General features: G+C 37.5%; 1 protein-coding gene across 1 annotated transcript; it reads left to right on the top strand.

Moving 5' to 3' along the window:
• The first annotated feature begins 5,980 nt into the window (after positions 1–5,980).
• LOC115226857 (basic proline-rich protein-like) lies at positions 5,981–6,853 on the top strand. Its single transcript, XM_029797848.1, has one exon. The coding sequence runs from the start codon at positions 5,981–5,983 to the stop codon at positions 6,851–6,853; it is 873 nt and encodes a 290-aa protein (XP_029653708.1).
• Positions 6,854–17,500: the final 10,647 nt, after the last annotated feature.

Here is a 17,500-nt window from a genome sequence, read left to right as displayed (position 1 = left end):
TTCTTTCCATCTAATATATACGTGCCTTAGGTCGGAAGATGAAATAAAATTCAAATCAAATCGGATACTACTACTACTACTACACTACTACTACTACTACTACTACTACTACTACTACTAATACTACTGCTAATAATAATAATAATAATAGTAATAATAATAATAATAAATAATAAATAATGAAACAACAACAGAAGCCAAAATCACAGGAGTAGCAGTAACAGTAAGAACAACCACAAGAACACAACAACGAAATTTAAACAACAACAGTATCAACAACAACAACGTCAACAACAACATTCGAATCACTAGTAATGTGATATCGAACCAAAAGAATTAAGATAGAATGTAGAGATATAATATAATGGATACCAGTAAAGCGATTCATAATGGTTTTTGTAATCCGGCGTTAATTTTATTTAATTCTTGCATATTTTTTGTTGAATATGTTGCAATTTCTTCCAATTTTTTTTTTCTTAGAGTTGCAGAAGATTTCATCTGCAATTCTTTTTTTTTGTCCGTTAGCAATATATAAATAAGTGAATGAATACATAAAATCAGATTGTGTTACATAGGAGAATACGTATATAGGTTTTTGTCTGTGATATTCAGTAGTCTGATTGTTTTTGGTCTAAGGTTTCGATAAATGCGATGAAATGTTATTATATTCAATATATTTTTATTGCGAAGTCGTATGCTGGTAACAGAACTATATATATATATATATATATATATATATATATATATATATATATAATATATATATATATATATATATATATATATATATATATATACACACATATATATAATATATATAGAAATATATATGTATATGTGTGTGTGTGTGTGTGTATGTATGTATGTATGTATGCATGTATATACATATATATATGTATGTATGCATGCATGTATATGTATGTATATGCATGTATATGTTTTTATGTATATGTATATATATATATGCATATATATGTATGTATGTGTATATATATATATATATATATATATATACACGCACGCACAGACATATACATACATATACACACATATATACAAATACACATATATATACCTATAAATGTATATATAGTATATACACACGTGTGTATGTAAGCATGTGAGTATAGATGTGCGTGTGTGTATATATATATGTATATATATATATATGTACATGTATATATGTGTGTATATGTATATATATGTATATGCATATATACATTTATATATATACATATACATATATATATATATATACATATATATATATATATACACACACATATATATATACATACACACACATATGAACAAACGCACAGACACATACACTCACACACACACATACACACACACACACACACACACACACACACATACAGACACATATATATAGTGTTTATGGAAATATATAATTCAGTTATATTAAATAGGAACAATATAAAATAAAAAATATGACCATGTATGCATCGTGACAGGCAAAGTTACTGTGGTATTCATACAGAGGTAACATCTAAGGACGTACTGTCATCAGAAACACAATATATATATGCAAGGGAATGATTTTATTGCATATAAGATATTTTTATTCAGTTGAGCGGCTATTCGCAATACCAGCAAGTGTTTTTCACTGTTTTTTTATATATATACTAGCAGTATCGCCCGGCGTTGCTCGGGTTTGGAAGGGAAATAACTATATAAGCATTTTTAGAGAGTTATAGCCAAAAAATAGCAAAAAATGCATTAAAAATGGAAAAAAAAATGATAGTAAATTTTTTTTTAAATCGTTGACTCATCGTAGACATTTTTAGAGAGTTACTTCCCTTATATAATAGCGAAAAAAATGCATTAAAATGGAAAAAATGATGGTAAATTTTTTTTTAAATCGTAGACTCATCGTAGACGCGCGCTAATACCCAGAAGGGCTCGATATAAATCACGACTATAAGATACCCGGTTTTGGTTAAACTGCACCGCAAAATGTGGGAGTAGTTAGGAACCTAAATCGTAGGAGACAGACACACAACCTTACTTTTATATATAAAGATATATCGGAAGCGTAGAATCTCGTTAAATCACGTGCTCGACTAGGATTGCACGCCATTAGCACAGCCCACCGAAACCGAAATGCATCTGATGATCTCGTTAGTCGCTGCTTGCACGATTTTTGTTTTCCTTCCTGTATATATTGTGTATCTAAACGTCGAGTTCTATAAGAAATCCTTAAAGCTCACAGGCAGCGAATTAGCGCAGTCGTAAGAGCATTGGATAAAATACATTGGGCTAACTGTACTTGGTCCCTGAGTTAATTTCCTGGTGGTAGGTAAATAAAATATCAATTATGTATTAAGGTCTTAAAAAAATAACAGATTGGAGGAATCGTTAAAACGCAAAATAGAATTACTCGGCAGTATTCGTTGCAATTCCCTTTACTCTGATTTCGAATCGCTTTCCTTCTTTCTCTGTTGTATACACCCCTCTCTCTCTTTCTTTGTCTCCTTATCTCTATCTCGTTTCTGACATTCTCAAAATGCAACGAGATAAGGTCATGGGGGCTACTGACAGAGGCCCTTTTCCAGAAACGAAGAAAAGTCGAACGAGGAACTATGCAATATCTCATAGGGAGGAAGAAAACCTGGCGGTTAACAAACTCGCTTTGGAACCACTCGATTTCAAGTTCAGTCCCACAGCGCTGCGTCTTGGGTGAGTATCTCTTACTATAACCCTAGGCTGATCAATGTCTTGTAAGTGAATTTAGTAAACGAAAACTGTGTGGAAGTCCATCATCTATCTATCTGCCTGTCTATATGTATGTCTGTGTGCGCGCACGTGTGTGATATATGTGTATTGTGTTGTGAGTGTGTGTGTGTGTGTGTGAGAGAGAGAGAGATGAGCGTGGCTGTCTTTGTGATGCTGTTTGTCCATCCACTACTTGACAACCAGAGTTTGTTTGTTTATGTTCGTGTAACTTAGTGGATCAGCAAAAGAGTGCAACAGAGCGATAACCAGACTTTAAAAAAAAATAAGCTCTTGGGTCGATTTGATCGATTTAAACCCTTCAAGGTGGCGGTCTAGCATGGCCGCAGTCCAATGACTGAAGCAAGCGAAAGCGAAAATATATAAGATAAAGATGAATGATGCTACAAGAGAACTGTCCAATGATGGACGTGCATAAATAAATAAATAAATAAATAAATATGTAGGAATAAAAAAAATGTAATAGAAAGAATTGTTGCAATTAATAGCAGAGTTCCCAGTCCATATATTATACGTATTTCCTTTCAGGTCTTCCGTAGAAGGAAGTTGGCCACCGTCATTTTGTGAAACCTTCTACGACACCATGACTACGACAGCCATTTTGAAATGAATATCTCACAGTAAAGGCTGAAACAAAAGAACAATTAACATTTCTTTTCTCAAACCGGTGTTGCAATTTAAGATTACCCTCGCTTCACCTTGAAACTGTGCTCAGATGACCGGAAGGGGTTGGATGAAATCGATTTTATGTTACCTCGGCGTAGAAGGGATGGTAGCTGGGTGGAAGGTAATTTGATCTTACGACATACGTTTTCAAATCACTCTCTCTCTCTCAAAGCATGTACCAGCAGCAGTGGTAGTGGTTGTACCAGTAGCAGAAGTATTATTATTATTATTCTGAAGGCGGCGAGCTGGTAGAAACGTCAGCACGCGGGGCAAAATGCTTACCCGTATTTCGTCTGCCGTTACGTTCTGAGTTCAAATTCCGCCGAGGTCGACTATGCTTTTTATCCTTTCGGGGTCGATAAATTAAATACCAGTTACGCACTGGAGGCGATGTAATCGACTTAATCCCTTTGTCTGTCCCCTATATGTTTAGCCCCCTGTGGGCAATAAAGAAAGAAGAAACGTTAGCTCGCCGGGCGAAAAGCTTTGCGGTATTTCGTTTGTCTCTACGTTCTCAGTTCAAATTTCACCGAGGTCGACTTAGCCTTTCATCTTTTCGGGGTCGATAAATTAAGTACCAGTTACGCACTGGAGTCGATTTAATCGACTTAATCCCTTTCTCTGTCCTTGTTTATCCCCTCTATGTTTTAGCCCCTTGTGGGCAATAAAGAAATAAGAATCGTTAGCAGGCCGGGCAAAATGCTTTCCGGCATTTCGTCCATTCTTACATTCTGAGTTCAAATTCCGTTGAGGTCGACTTTTGCCTTTCATTCATTAGGGTCGATGAATTAAAGTACCAGTGAAACATTGGGGGTGGATGTAATCCACTAGTGCCCTCCCTCAAAATTTCAAGGGCCTGCGCCTTCAATAGAAAGGATTATTATGAAGGTGGTGAGCTGGCAGAATCGTTAGCACGCCGAGCTAAATAGCGGCATTTCGTTCTTCTGTACGTTCCGAGTTCAAATTCCGCCGAGGTCGACTTTGCTTTTTCATCCTTTCGGAGTCAATGAAATAAGTACCAGTTAAGTACTGGGGTCGATGTGATAGACTAGCCCCCTCCCCTCAAATTTCAGGCCTTGTGCCTATAGTAGAAAGGGTTTTATTTCTTTTATTCTTTTACTTGTTGCAGTCATTTAACAGCGGCTAATTATTATCATTATTATTATTAGTAGTAGTAGAAGCAGCAATGGTAATTGTAGTAGTAGCAGTAGTAACGACAGGTAGCTGAGGTGATGGCGACGGTGATGATGATGGTAGAAGTAACAGCAGCAGTAGTATAGGTAGTGGTAGTTGTAGCAGCAGCAGCAGCAGCAGCAGTATAGTAGTAGTAGTAGTAGTAGTAATAGTAGTAGCAGCAGCGGCAGTAGTACGGCAAAAGCATACGTCACCAGGTCCAGATCTCAAGCTCGGGTTTAAGACTTTATTGGGTAATATGAAACCGATTTCAGATTATCGGAATGTAACTTGAAACAGGGTCTTGAAATCCTTACACCGGCGGTGTTCGGTGTTCGGGTGGTGGAGGCGGACTGCATCACAATGAAGCTATTCTTCTCTTCCCTGGTAAAACAGTAACAACAACAGTTACAACATCAATATTAATTAAAATCAATCCAAGATTGGGTTAGAGAATAGACAGTATTGTTCAAGCGAAGTAGAAGCTACTTCGAGACATGTTTTTTTTTGTGGTAAATACAATAACACAAATAACAACAACTCTTTCTAATCATCATCATAATAATAATAATAATAATAATAATAATAATTAATTTGTTTATTGGCCACAAGGGCTAACAAAAATCAAATAAAACATGTAAGGACAAAATACAGGACGAAAGTTACAAAAAGGGTTTTGTCCGTTTGAAAAGTCCGTGTAAAAATGCAAGATAACAACGAAAATATAACAAGTAAAAACTCCCAATAGGGTGAGGTGCTTCGAAAGGTTACTCGTGGAAAAACTCATAAAAGCCACGGGGGCCGTTCTTTTTAACTGGTGTATCCTCAGAATTGGTCTGTTCATACTGGCCATTCTTCGGATATTCACCCACCTTTCAATAAATTTGCTACGTGACAGCACTTCCCTTTCTACTCTCAAACCTTTCTATTATAGGTATAAGGCCTGACATTTGAGGGTATGGGTTAAGTCGATTACATCGAATCCTGGACTCAACAGGTACTTAATTTATCGACCCCGAAAGGATGAAAGACAAAGTCGATCTCGGCGGAATTTGAACTCAGAACGTAGCGGCAGACGAAATACCGCAAAGCATTTCGCCCGGCGTGCTAACGTTTCTGCTAACTCGCCGCCTTAATAATAATAATGATAATAATAATGATGATAATAATAATAATAATAATAATAATAATAATATAATAATAATAATAATAGTGATGATGATGATGATGATTGTGTTCGGCAGACATTAAAGAGAACAGCATGATTAAAAGATCGGTTCATTAAGTGCAAGGGAGAAATTATTAAGTGTACTTAATTCTGAAATTATGGAGGAGGAAATAACGACGGAATATTCATGAAGTATGGCAATATGGAATCTAGAGGATGCCGCCGCCGTCAGCGCCGCCACCGTCAGCGCCGCCACCGTCAGCGCCGCCACCGTCAGCGCCGCCACCGTCAGCACCGTCACCGTCAGCGTCGCCACCGTCATTGCCGCCACCGTCAGCACCGCCACCGTTAGTGCCGCCACCGTCAGCGCCGCCACCGTCAGCACCGCCACCGTCATTGCCGCCACCGTCATTGCCGCCACCATCAGCACCGCCACCGTCAGCACTGCCACCGTCATTGCCGCCACCGTCAGCACCGCCACCGTTAGTGCCGTCACCGTCAGCGCCGCCAGCGTCAGCACCGCCACCGTCAGCGTCGCCACCGTCATTGCCGCCACCGTCATTGCCACCACCGTCAGCACCCCCACCGTTAGTGCCGCCACCGTCAGCGCCGCCACCGTCAGCGCCGCCACCGTCAGCACCGCCACCGTCAGCGCCGCCACCGTCAGCGACGCCACCGTCAGCGCCGCCACCGTCAGCGCCGCCACCGTCATTGCCGCCACCGTCAGCGCCGCTACCGTTAGCGCCGCTACCGTCAGCGCCGCCACCGTCATTGCCGCCACCGTCAGCGCCTCCACCGTCATTGCCTCCACCGTCCCCGTCGTCACCGTCGCCTCCGCCGCCGTCGCCGTCGCCAGAGTCTCTTCTCACCCTCTCCACCTCTTTCTTCTCCTCCTCTCCTCCACCCCGCTTCTCATCCACCCTTCTTGCTCTCCACTTGTTTTACTCCCCCATTATATTCTGCTTTTCAACAAAGACTTTTTTACATCTCACCGTCTCTCCTCGTCGCCATCATCTTCCGCCTCCTCGTCCTCCTCCTGCTGCACCGTCACATCCTCTTTATGATTCATACCCTTCAATCAACAGGTAAAACAAAGGGAGATAAAAGTCCCGATGCGTCCTACCAACACGTTGTTCAATACTCACTGTTAAGGTTTCAAGTTCATCATTCGATATCTTAATAAAAAAACCAACGTGTCGACTATACACAAACACGTATGCTCTTTCTCATCCCCTCATATATTTCTTTACTATCCACAAGGGGCTAAACACAGAGGGGACAAACAAGGACAGACAACGGGATTAAGCCGATTACATCGACCCCAGTGCGTAACTGGTACTTTATTTATCGACCCCGAAAGGATGAAAGGCAAAGTCTACCTCGGTTGAATTTGAACTCAGAACCTAACGGCAAACGAAATACCTATTTCTTTATTGCCCACAAGGGGCTAAACACAGAGGGGACAAACAAGGACAGACAACGGGATTAAGCCGATTACATCGACCCCAGTGCGTAACTGGTACTTTATTTATCGACCCCCGAAAGGATGAAAGGCAAAGTCGACCTTGGCGGAATTTGAACTCAGAACGTAACGACAGACGAAATACCGCGCTAAGCATTTCGCCCGGCGTGCTAACGTTTCTGCCAGCTCGCCGCCTTTTTCATCCTCTCATATATCTTGTTCAATACAGTCTTAATTTACTGAAATTTATTTAAAAAAAGCCGAAAACAAAATCTGGTACTCCGTCAGTTACAAAGACGTGGATTCCAGCTGATGCGATCAACGGAACAGCCTGCTCATGAAATTAACGTGTATGTGGCTGAGCACTCCACCGACACGCTTGCCCATATGGGGTAGAAAGGGCTCCTTACCTGTAGTGAAGGCAATCTATCTAGGGAGATAACCTTACGATAAATCACTCGGTCCGTAGCTTAGAAATACTGGGTTGACGTCCAGCGGGAACAGCTTTGTTTCATGGAGGAGGAAAGATCTTTAGTACTTGGTTGTACAATACTTTCCAATGTGTGTAGTAGTGGCGCGCCCACACATTATTAGCCATTTGAAAAGACTATGAAAGTCTCGACCACGGTCGAACAATGATGATGATGATGATAACGTAGTTCCCAGAGAGGTTCAGCGTAACACAGGATGTGGCAAGGTTTACCCTTTGAAATTACTGGTACGTTCGTCATGGTGTGTGGGAGATTGGTTCAATATAGAGATATTCGGTTCCTATCAGTTGAAAACGTTTTCCTATGTCTTTGTGTGAAATTATTTAATCTTGGGTTGCTTTAAAATGTCGGCAATAGTCAGACATTTAGATTATCCGCATCCTATCCAGCATGAGTTTTTGATCTTTTACTCAGAAGAGTTTTGGATGATGCTGGTTGTGGTACCTTATTAGACTCACCACTACTTTTATCCGTGCTACTTGATTGCTCTTTCTTGCGAAGAATCTCTGCTTCTTTTCTCTCCTCTTCTTCTACCCGTTGCTATAAATCCGTTCAAAGGATACCATGCCTGTTTGTGTATGTGAGTATCTAACTCGCCACTAGGACAGGACAGATACAAACGCTCAACATTGGCTAATGGCACGAGAAAAGACTAAAGGTGGAGGATTTGTTATATCACTTGAATTTAAATCCCAACGCTCTAGTTTGGCCTTAGCAGATAAAGTAATATGGATCGAGATAATCCAGTACAATTCCGAACTCTATAATCTTTAATCTGCTATCCTTTACATGATTATATGTGTGTGTGTGTATGCGTATGTGTGTGTGTTTGTGCGTGTGAAAGACTATGTGTGTGGAACTGTGTATTTGTGTGTGTGCGTGTCGTGTGTCGTATCAGAATTATGCCCCTTGCGTTGGTCCGTTTTAGCCAGTGACATACGTGGAAGGATTCAGGTGGCAAAAAGTAGGATGAAGAGAGAGAGTAAGGGTGGAGTGGAACAGAGGTACAGGGAAGAGACGGGAAGCAGAATGGGAAGGATGCAATAAAGGGTTATATCTAATAATGTGTGGTTGTGAATATACAGAAATGCACAAACGTTTGTATATATAAATACTGGATTTAGAAGGAAAATAGTAACCTCTCATTTATAGTGAAGGATGCGCCAATGCTTATGCTTATGGTATACCCGACCTGCTGGCTAATATATATATATACCCGTGCACACGAGGGCAAAGGGAAAACGCTTCACTTTTAAAATTCAAGTAAATCCCGGTGTGATTTTTTTTTCTGCTAATCAGAGTCTGCATCTTACAGTGCTGTAATATAAGGTCTACACTTTTCAGGTAGCCTCCATTTGATAATGGGCAGAGTTTCATTCAATATTCGCAGGAGGCAATTACATCCAATATGTCAAATTACCGTGTAGCTTAGCTGTTGATCACTCCTCACCCACTGGCGAAATAAAAATGATATTCTAAATATGAAACCAACTCCTGGCGAAGTTTTAAAAACCGTTTATCAAAACAACACAAAACGGCTTGTATGAGGGCGACGAGCTGGCAGGATCGTTACTGCGCCGGGCAAAATGCTTAGCGGTATTTCGTCCGTGTTTAACGTTAAAATTCCACCGAGGTCGACTTAACCTCTCATCAATCGAGATCGATAAAGTACCAGTCAAGCACTGGGGTCGATGTAATCGACTTACCTACTCGAATTGCTTGTCTTGTGCCAAAATTTGAAACCAATATTTGTTGTATGAATTTATAAAAGATTTATGCATATAAATTCATGCAAAATATTCGTATTTTACAAGCACACGTTTATTCCCACATGCAAATCATCTTTGATATTTAAAAAAGGGGTTCAAACACCTACTATAGAGACTCTGCCCTCTAGTGGCACAACTGGTTAGCACACCATACATATTTATAGACAAATACTTATCTTGATTGACTTGTACGGTCGACAGTTTGTCTGTTAAGCTGATGCAGATATTCTTCGACGGTCATCTACATGAGTATAAGAACAGATATATAGACACTGCAATGTATTTTTTTCACCAATGAAATGCTTTTTTTTTATTATTAATCCTACATTATTTTCTTCTGTTTATATTGATAAAGATTACTAAAAAATCGATAATCGTAAACAAAAATAAAAAATAGTAAAACTATTGAAAAATTTAAATAAAAGAAAGAAATATTAGAAAATATAGCAGAGGAACAACAACAGAAAAAAAAAGAAAGAAGATAGAAATGAAAGGAAAGGAAAAATATAAAATAAATAAAAGATAAAGAAAGGAAAGAATGCAGACGACACACTAAAAGTGGCAGGAAATGATAAGCGGCCGGCCATATTGTCTGTTTTGTTGAAGAGCTGAGTGTCTTAATGTCAAAATAAGAACATGATCTGTACATCATGACATAAAACCAATATATATATATATATATATATATATATGTATTACTCACAGACGCATACCTACATACATACACACATATATGTATGTACATATATATAGATGTATATATATGTGTATATGTGTATATATACACGTATGTGTGTGTATATATATATATATATATATATATATATATATATATGTACACACACACATATACACACATATGTATATAAATGCATTTATATATATATACATACACACATATCTATCTATCTATCTATCTATCTATCTATCTATCTATCTATCTATCTATCTATCTATCTATCTATCTATCAATCTAAAATACCATACATACTGTTACACATTTACGCACAAAACTATGTTGGTATATAACGATTTCTTATTTCATGTATATACAAACGCACTGACACACACACGTGTACACACACCCAGATGCACGCGCACACACACACACACCACACACACACACACTCCACTCACCCCCTAACGATACACATGCATACATACGTATATATACTGGTCACTCACATTACACACAAGCATATACATAAACATATACTCATATAGGCTCGTTGCTCATTATAGATACATACGCAAGGCTATGCGCTGACCGAACCAAACCAAACCAAACCACGTTATTCAAATATATATGAAAGCATATGCTTTTACATAAGAAGATGATAGAGTATGTACATATATCGACCGTCATATACACACCAAGATACACAACAGATGGAATACAAAATGTATACACATAGGTGTAGGAGTGGCTGTGTGGTAAGTAGCTTGCTTACCAACCACATGGTTCCGGGTTCAGTCCCACTGCGTGGCACCTTGGACAAGTGTCTTGTGAGTGGATTTGGTAGACGGAAACTGAAAGAAGCCCGTCGTGTATATGTATATTTATGTGTGTGTTTGTGTGTCTGTGTTTGTACAGGGAACATCGCTTGACAACCAATGCTGGTGTGTTTACGTCCCCGTAACTTAGCCGTTCGGCAAAGAGACCGATCGAATAAGTACTAGGCTAACGAAGAATAAGTCCTGGGGTCGATTTTGTAAGCCTAGTACTTTTTCTATCGGATCCTTTTGCCGAACCGGGAAGTAACGGGAACATAAGCACACTAACATCGGTTGTCAAGGTGGTGGTGGTTGTGGTGGAGGGGAAAGACACAAACACAAACTTATACACACACACGTACTATATATATATATATATATATATATATATATATATATATATAATATATATATATATATATATACACGACAACCTTCTTCCAGTCTCCATCTGCCAAATCCACTCACAATGCTTTGGTTGCCCGAGGCTATAGTAGAAGACACTTGCCCAAGGTGCCACGTGGTGGGACTGAATCCGGAACCATGTGGTTGGTAAGCATGCTACATACCATATAGCCACGCCTCCGCCTATATATATATATATATAATATATATATATATATATATGTATATATTATATATGTATATATGTATGTGTGTGTGTGCATCTATGTATGTATGTATGTATGTATCATAAAACAGGACATAAAAATCTGATAAAGCATTCCTTGAAGAAAATTCGGGCTTACTGCCTTAAGTGTAGTTCGTTGTTTTGGATTAAGATTAAATGAGGTGAAAGGTATTATGAAAGATAAAAACCCAGCTGGATAGGATGCGGATAATCTAAATGTCTGACTATTGCCGACAATTTAAAGCAACCCAAGATTAAATAATTTCACACAAAGACATAGGAAAACGTTTTCAACTGATAGGAACCGAATATCTATATATGGATTAACAACAGATTTTTTGAAGACATAGCAAACAAAACACACGTACGCGTGCACTCACACACACATACACACGCACAGAGCATACAATACTGCCACACATACACACATACATACACACGCGCACATATACACGTATATCTATCTATCTATCTATCTATCTATCTATCTATCTATCTATCTATCTATCTATCTATCTATCTATACAAATCTTTTACACGTTTCAGCCATGCGACTGCGGTCATACTGGATCACCACCGTGATCTTGCTGACTTCTTCAGTCTGGTGTGTTTTACATCACCACTCATTTTTTTCTCTCCTTTTTTGTTTTCTCTCCTTGTTTCTCTCCTTGTCTTTTTCTGTGTCCCTTTCTGTAGAAGATCGTAGGCTCGAAACGTAAAAAACTTTTTCTATTCCTGAGCTGTATACTAATACATTTGTTTGTTTGTACTCCACTAGCCTTCGTCTTTTGTTTATTTTCGTAAACTTTCCCTTTATATATATATATATATATTATATATATATATATATATATATGCTCCGGCAGGGGTGGGGGTGGTGGCGATCCTTGCAGTACTCTTTCGCCGCAAATTTTTCTCACTCTTTCTTCTGTTGGCCTGCTCGCTTAGCCAGCGGGGTAGCGTCATTTGAAGACTAAAACAATGCGAAGCGCATTGTGACCAGCGATGTGTAGCAACATCTGATAGCCTGGTCAGTCACGGTGATATATATATATGTGTGTGTGTGTGTGTACTTAAAGAAAGCATGGATATAAATATTCCTGAAAATTTCCTCTACAAAGATGAGGTTAATGGACAGAAAATGGCAAATGCATTGTAAATATTAAACTTACCCGTTAATTTAATCACAAATCTTAATGGAAAACTTTTGTTATATCCCTGCAAGTTTTCCATTAAGATTTGTGATTAAATTAACGGGTAAGTTTAATATTTACAATGCATTTGCCATTTTCTGTCCATTAACCTCATCTTTGTAGAGGAAATTTTCAGAAATATTTATATCCATGCTTTCTTTTCGATGGGGTTTCTCTTATCATCATCGGGTGTTATATTTGGAGACAGTACCAACATAGAACCAAACTAGGGACCTATAATAATGGTCCATGGATGAGCTCTATTTTGTCACGTTAACGATAAAGATCCGTAGTTCAAATTAAGTCTAATACTGTCAGTACACCTAGGAATAAAGCATGTGATGATGCCTAGAGTTCAGACGGATCTAAACGCTTTGAGTTGTAATTAATAGAACGCAACCCCAAATATACGCCCCTGAATATTTGGTAGTGCCGCAAATCTGATATATTATGGTAATATATATATATATATATGATAAATCGTTAGCCACTACACACAATTTTTTTCTCTCCTTGTTTCTCTCCTTTTTTTCCATCCTTTTTTCTCTCCTTTTTTCTCCCCTTTTTTCTCTCCTTGTTTCTCTCCTTGTTTTTTTTCTGTGTCCCCTTCTGTAGAAGAGCGTAGGCTCGAAACGTAAAAACCTTTTTCTATTCCTGAGCGTTATACTAATATATCTGTTTGTTTTATACACCACCTGTCTTCGTCTTTTGTTTTTTTCATAACCTCTACCTATAATATATATATATGTGTGTGTGTGTGTGTACTTACACACACATGCATATTTGTATCAGTAAACATATATATGTGTAGATTGCTTGTTATGTACGTAAAAAGGTGAAATATGTTTTCCTCAGGCTGAAGCAGGAGCAGATACGACTAACATTGCACTGCGGTCACTTATTTTAGTTCTATCCAAATCAGCTGATATTATTTGCTCCTGAGGTTTTGATCTTTTACTGAGATGAGTTTTGGATGATGCTGGTTGTGGTGCCTTATTAGACTCACCACTACTTTTATCCATGCTACTTTCCAAAGTAACACTTGATTGCTCTTTCTTGCGAATAATCTCTGCTTCTTTTCTTCTACCCGTTTACGTTTGCTCTGTTGCTTTGCAACATAATTCCTGTCAATAGCACTCACATAACTTCTCCTTCCGTTTCCCCCTCTGAGCATTTAGAAATAAACGATCATCTTCGTTTTGACATCATTTTCATCGCATCAATAAGAACAATAGGCGCAGGAGTGGCTGTGTGGTAAGTAGCTTGTTTACCAACCACATGGTTCCTTGTTCAGTCCCACTGCGTGGCACCTTGGGCAAGTGTCTTCTACTATAGCCTCGGGCCGACCAAAGCCTTGTGAGTGGATTTGGTAGACGGAAACTGAAAGAAGCTCGTCGTCGTATATATATATATATATATATATATATATATATAGATAAGAAAGTTTGTTTGGTAAAGCACGTGGGTGAATATATAAGAAAATAGTAAAGTGTGAAAAAACGACAGAAGGCTTAAATGTTAAAAAATATATATATTTGTGTCAAAATGTCTGGAGAATATTGGAAAAATTTTTTTCCTTTCCTTAAAATGACATAATTTTAAAATTTTTAAAGAAATTACCGGTTTCGCGTGTAACTTTTCAAATTTCTTGTGACGTTATGTTTATATTGCATGGAGTTATCGTTGTGTTTATTTTCAGGAGATTTCTAAATAAGGGGAGGTAGTGAGTGATTTCTTCCGGTGTAAGGGAGATAATCGCTTAAAAATTTTTCTTCCCTTTCCCTTGTTAATTTCTCTGTGTCAGTATGTTCGGATGGTTGAGTCTGGGTTTGTACTTTTCAATGAAGAATGTTTCCTTGTTCAGTCTCATTTGTGTTGATGATCCGAAAGCACATTGGTAAAATGGGAAGATTAAAAATTGTGGCAGTAGTTGCTTTGCGCATTTCTCAATGTGCTCACTTAAAGGTATCATTCTATATTCTGGGAATGCAATCTGTTGTCGATGCAGTGTGCATCTACGCCTGAGTGATAGTCCCGTGGAACCCACGTAGTCTTGGTAGAAATCTCCTGAAAATAAACACAACGATAACTCCATGCAATATAAACATAACGTCACAAGAAATTTGAAAAGCTACACGCGAAACCGGTAATTTCTTTAAAAATTTTAAAATTATGTCATTTTAAGGAAAGGAAAAAATTTTTCCAATATTCTCCAGACATTTTGACACAAATATATATATTTTTTAACATTTAAGCCTTCTGTCGTTTTTTCACACTTTACTATTTTCTTATATATATATATATATATATATATGTTATATATGATATGTATATATATATATATATATATATATATATATATATATATATATATATATATATTATATATATATATATATATATGTATGTGTGTGTGTTTGTGTGTCTGTGCTTGTCCCCCTAGCATTGCTTGACAACCGATGCTGGTGCGTTTATGTCCCCCGTTACTTAGCGGTTCGGCAAAAGAGACCGATAGAATAAGTACTGGGCTTACAAAAGAATAAGTCCCGGGGTCGAGTTGCTCGATTAAAGGCGGTGCTCCAGCATGGTCGCAGTCAAATGACTGAAACAAGTAAAAGAGTAAAAGAGTAAAAGAGTAATGTCAAATAATTCACCGAAGCAATCCTTAAATTTGGTTTCATTTTCAATTTGATTTTGGTTCCTCCTTTGTTTTTTGAAGCGATCGATACACGATCCCTATTGATCGTTTTTTTTCCCTCTTCCCCTTTTTTTCTTCTTTTTTCATTTCTCTTTTCTTTTGTTCCTTTTCTTTTTTTTCTTTTTCTTTTTTTTTCTTTTTTATTTTATTTATTTATTTTTTTTGTTCTTTTCTTCCCTTTTACGATCCCTCTTGATCGAAAACCTACGCCACCCCTTTTTTTTTGTTTTTTTCATCCCCCAAAAGAAAAGCTCTACCTTGTAACTTGTCCCATCTGTGTGCAGCCCTGTGTGGCCAATAAATAAACTTATATTGTTCATACGTTTTTCGAATCTTGGTAAGCACATGTTGTTTGTCCTTGATTGGTTCCTTAGCATTATTCTGGATCTCATTTATTTCTGAATACACAATATCTGATGCTTCTTTCACTGTTTTTTAAATTTTTTATCACGGGTGAGATAAAAAAAAGGTGTCGTAATACACCTCAAAATGATGAGAGTTTTGTTTTTATTACTAATATTTTCAACAATATATCCAATAGGCCATGGTCTGTTTCTCACTTCTTTTCATTAAAATAGACATGTTTAATTAAAACACTACGCAATAGAGCGCTGACATATTTACGCACGACAAAAGCTATAACAATACTGAATAGAGGCTACAGGTTGCCTACGGCGTGGAGTGAAGCATAGCCTCACGCAAGCAGGGAGAGGAAGGGATTTGTGGCCGAAATACGGATATGTACGTGTGTGTGTGTGTGTGTGTGTGTGTGTGTGTGTGTGTGTGTGTGTGTGTGTGTGTGTGTGTGTGCGTGTGTGTGTCGCATTGTTCAGATGATTTTGTCACTACGCTATTTTATGTTTTGATAAATGGAATACTTTTGTTATATCTCGATTACAAGTTATTTATTACCTGAAGTTTTATTTCATGCTGAAAATAAAATATTGAATTGCTGACTGATAAGAAGAAATACCATGAAATTTTCTTTAAATTTCAGAGAGAGTGTTTACATGTCAAGCCTCACAAATTGATGGGGTCAGAGTTCAACATTTCTCAAATTTGCCTTTTTGGGCCACCCTAATATATGTGTGTATGTGTGTATGTTTATATATATATATGTGTGTGTGTGTGTGTGTATGTTTGTATGTATATATATATATATATGTGTGTGTGTGTGTGTGTGTGTGTATATATATGTATGTGTGTGTGTATGTTTGTATGTATATATATGTGTGTGTGTGTATTTATGTATATATCTCTGTGTGTATGTATGTTTGTATGTATATATGTGTGTGTGTATGCGTGTGTAATATAAATTTATATATGTGTATATACTGTATGTTTGTTTATCTACCTATCTATATATGTATTGAAATATATACAGGGTGATTCAAAAGTCGCCATACATAAGAACTATTTATTTTTTTTTAGAAGAAAAAATTTTTTTATTTAACTGTTTCTTATAAAAAAATAAATTTTTCCCTATGTATGGTGACTCTTGAATCACCTTGTATATATATATATATATATATCAATGTTGTTGACTGTATTTTATTTTAAGTTATAGCTTTGATAAAGTCTGTCCAGAGTTGCCTCTCTCAGGTATTTCCCATAGATAACGGCTAAGGAGCTAGAAGCATCTATGTCTGAGGATTCTGATATATGACGGCACTGGACAGATATGGTGTTTTTGCACCTTTTAATCACGGTACGTGCAGGGAATTAGACTTTTAGCAGTTGAAATATGTCACAAACATATTTTAAATAACCTAAACATTACTTACATAGGCACACATACACAAACACACACAAACATACACAAATACATACACACACACGCTTATCTATTTGTTTTGCAAATTTCTTGATATGAATTCGTGTTTTGAAATTGACATGGTTATCTTTGGGGATGGTCTTCTATTTTGACAAATAGTCACAGGCACTATGGACTTGGTCTTCACTTCAGCTTTATTCCTTTTCTTATTTTAGTGCCCTTTG

Source organism: Octopus sinensis, unplaced genomic scaffold (assembly GCF_006345805.1).
Source record: "Octopus sinensis unplaced genomic scaffold, ASM634580v1 Contig00146, whole genome shotgun sequence".
Taxonomy (NCBI): Eukaryota; Metazoa; Mollusca; class Cephalopoda; order Octopoda; family Octopodidae; genus Octopus; species Octopus sinensis.
Note: the sequence above shows the minus strand (reverse complement) of the source record. Positions and strands in the feature narration are given on the sequence as shown.

Coding starts and splice junctions, on each gene's coding strand:
- LOC115226857 (XM_029797848.1), top strand. CDS start 5,981: ATGCCGCCGCCGTCAGCGCCGCCACCGTCAGCGCCGCCACCGTCAGCG.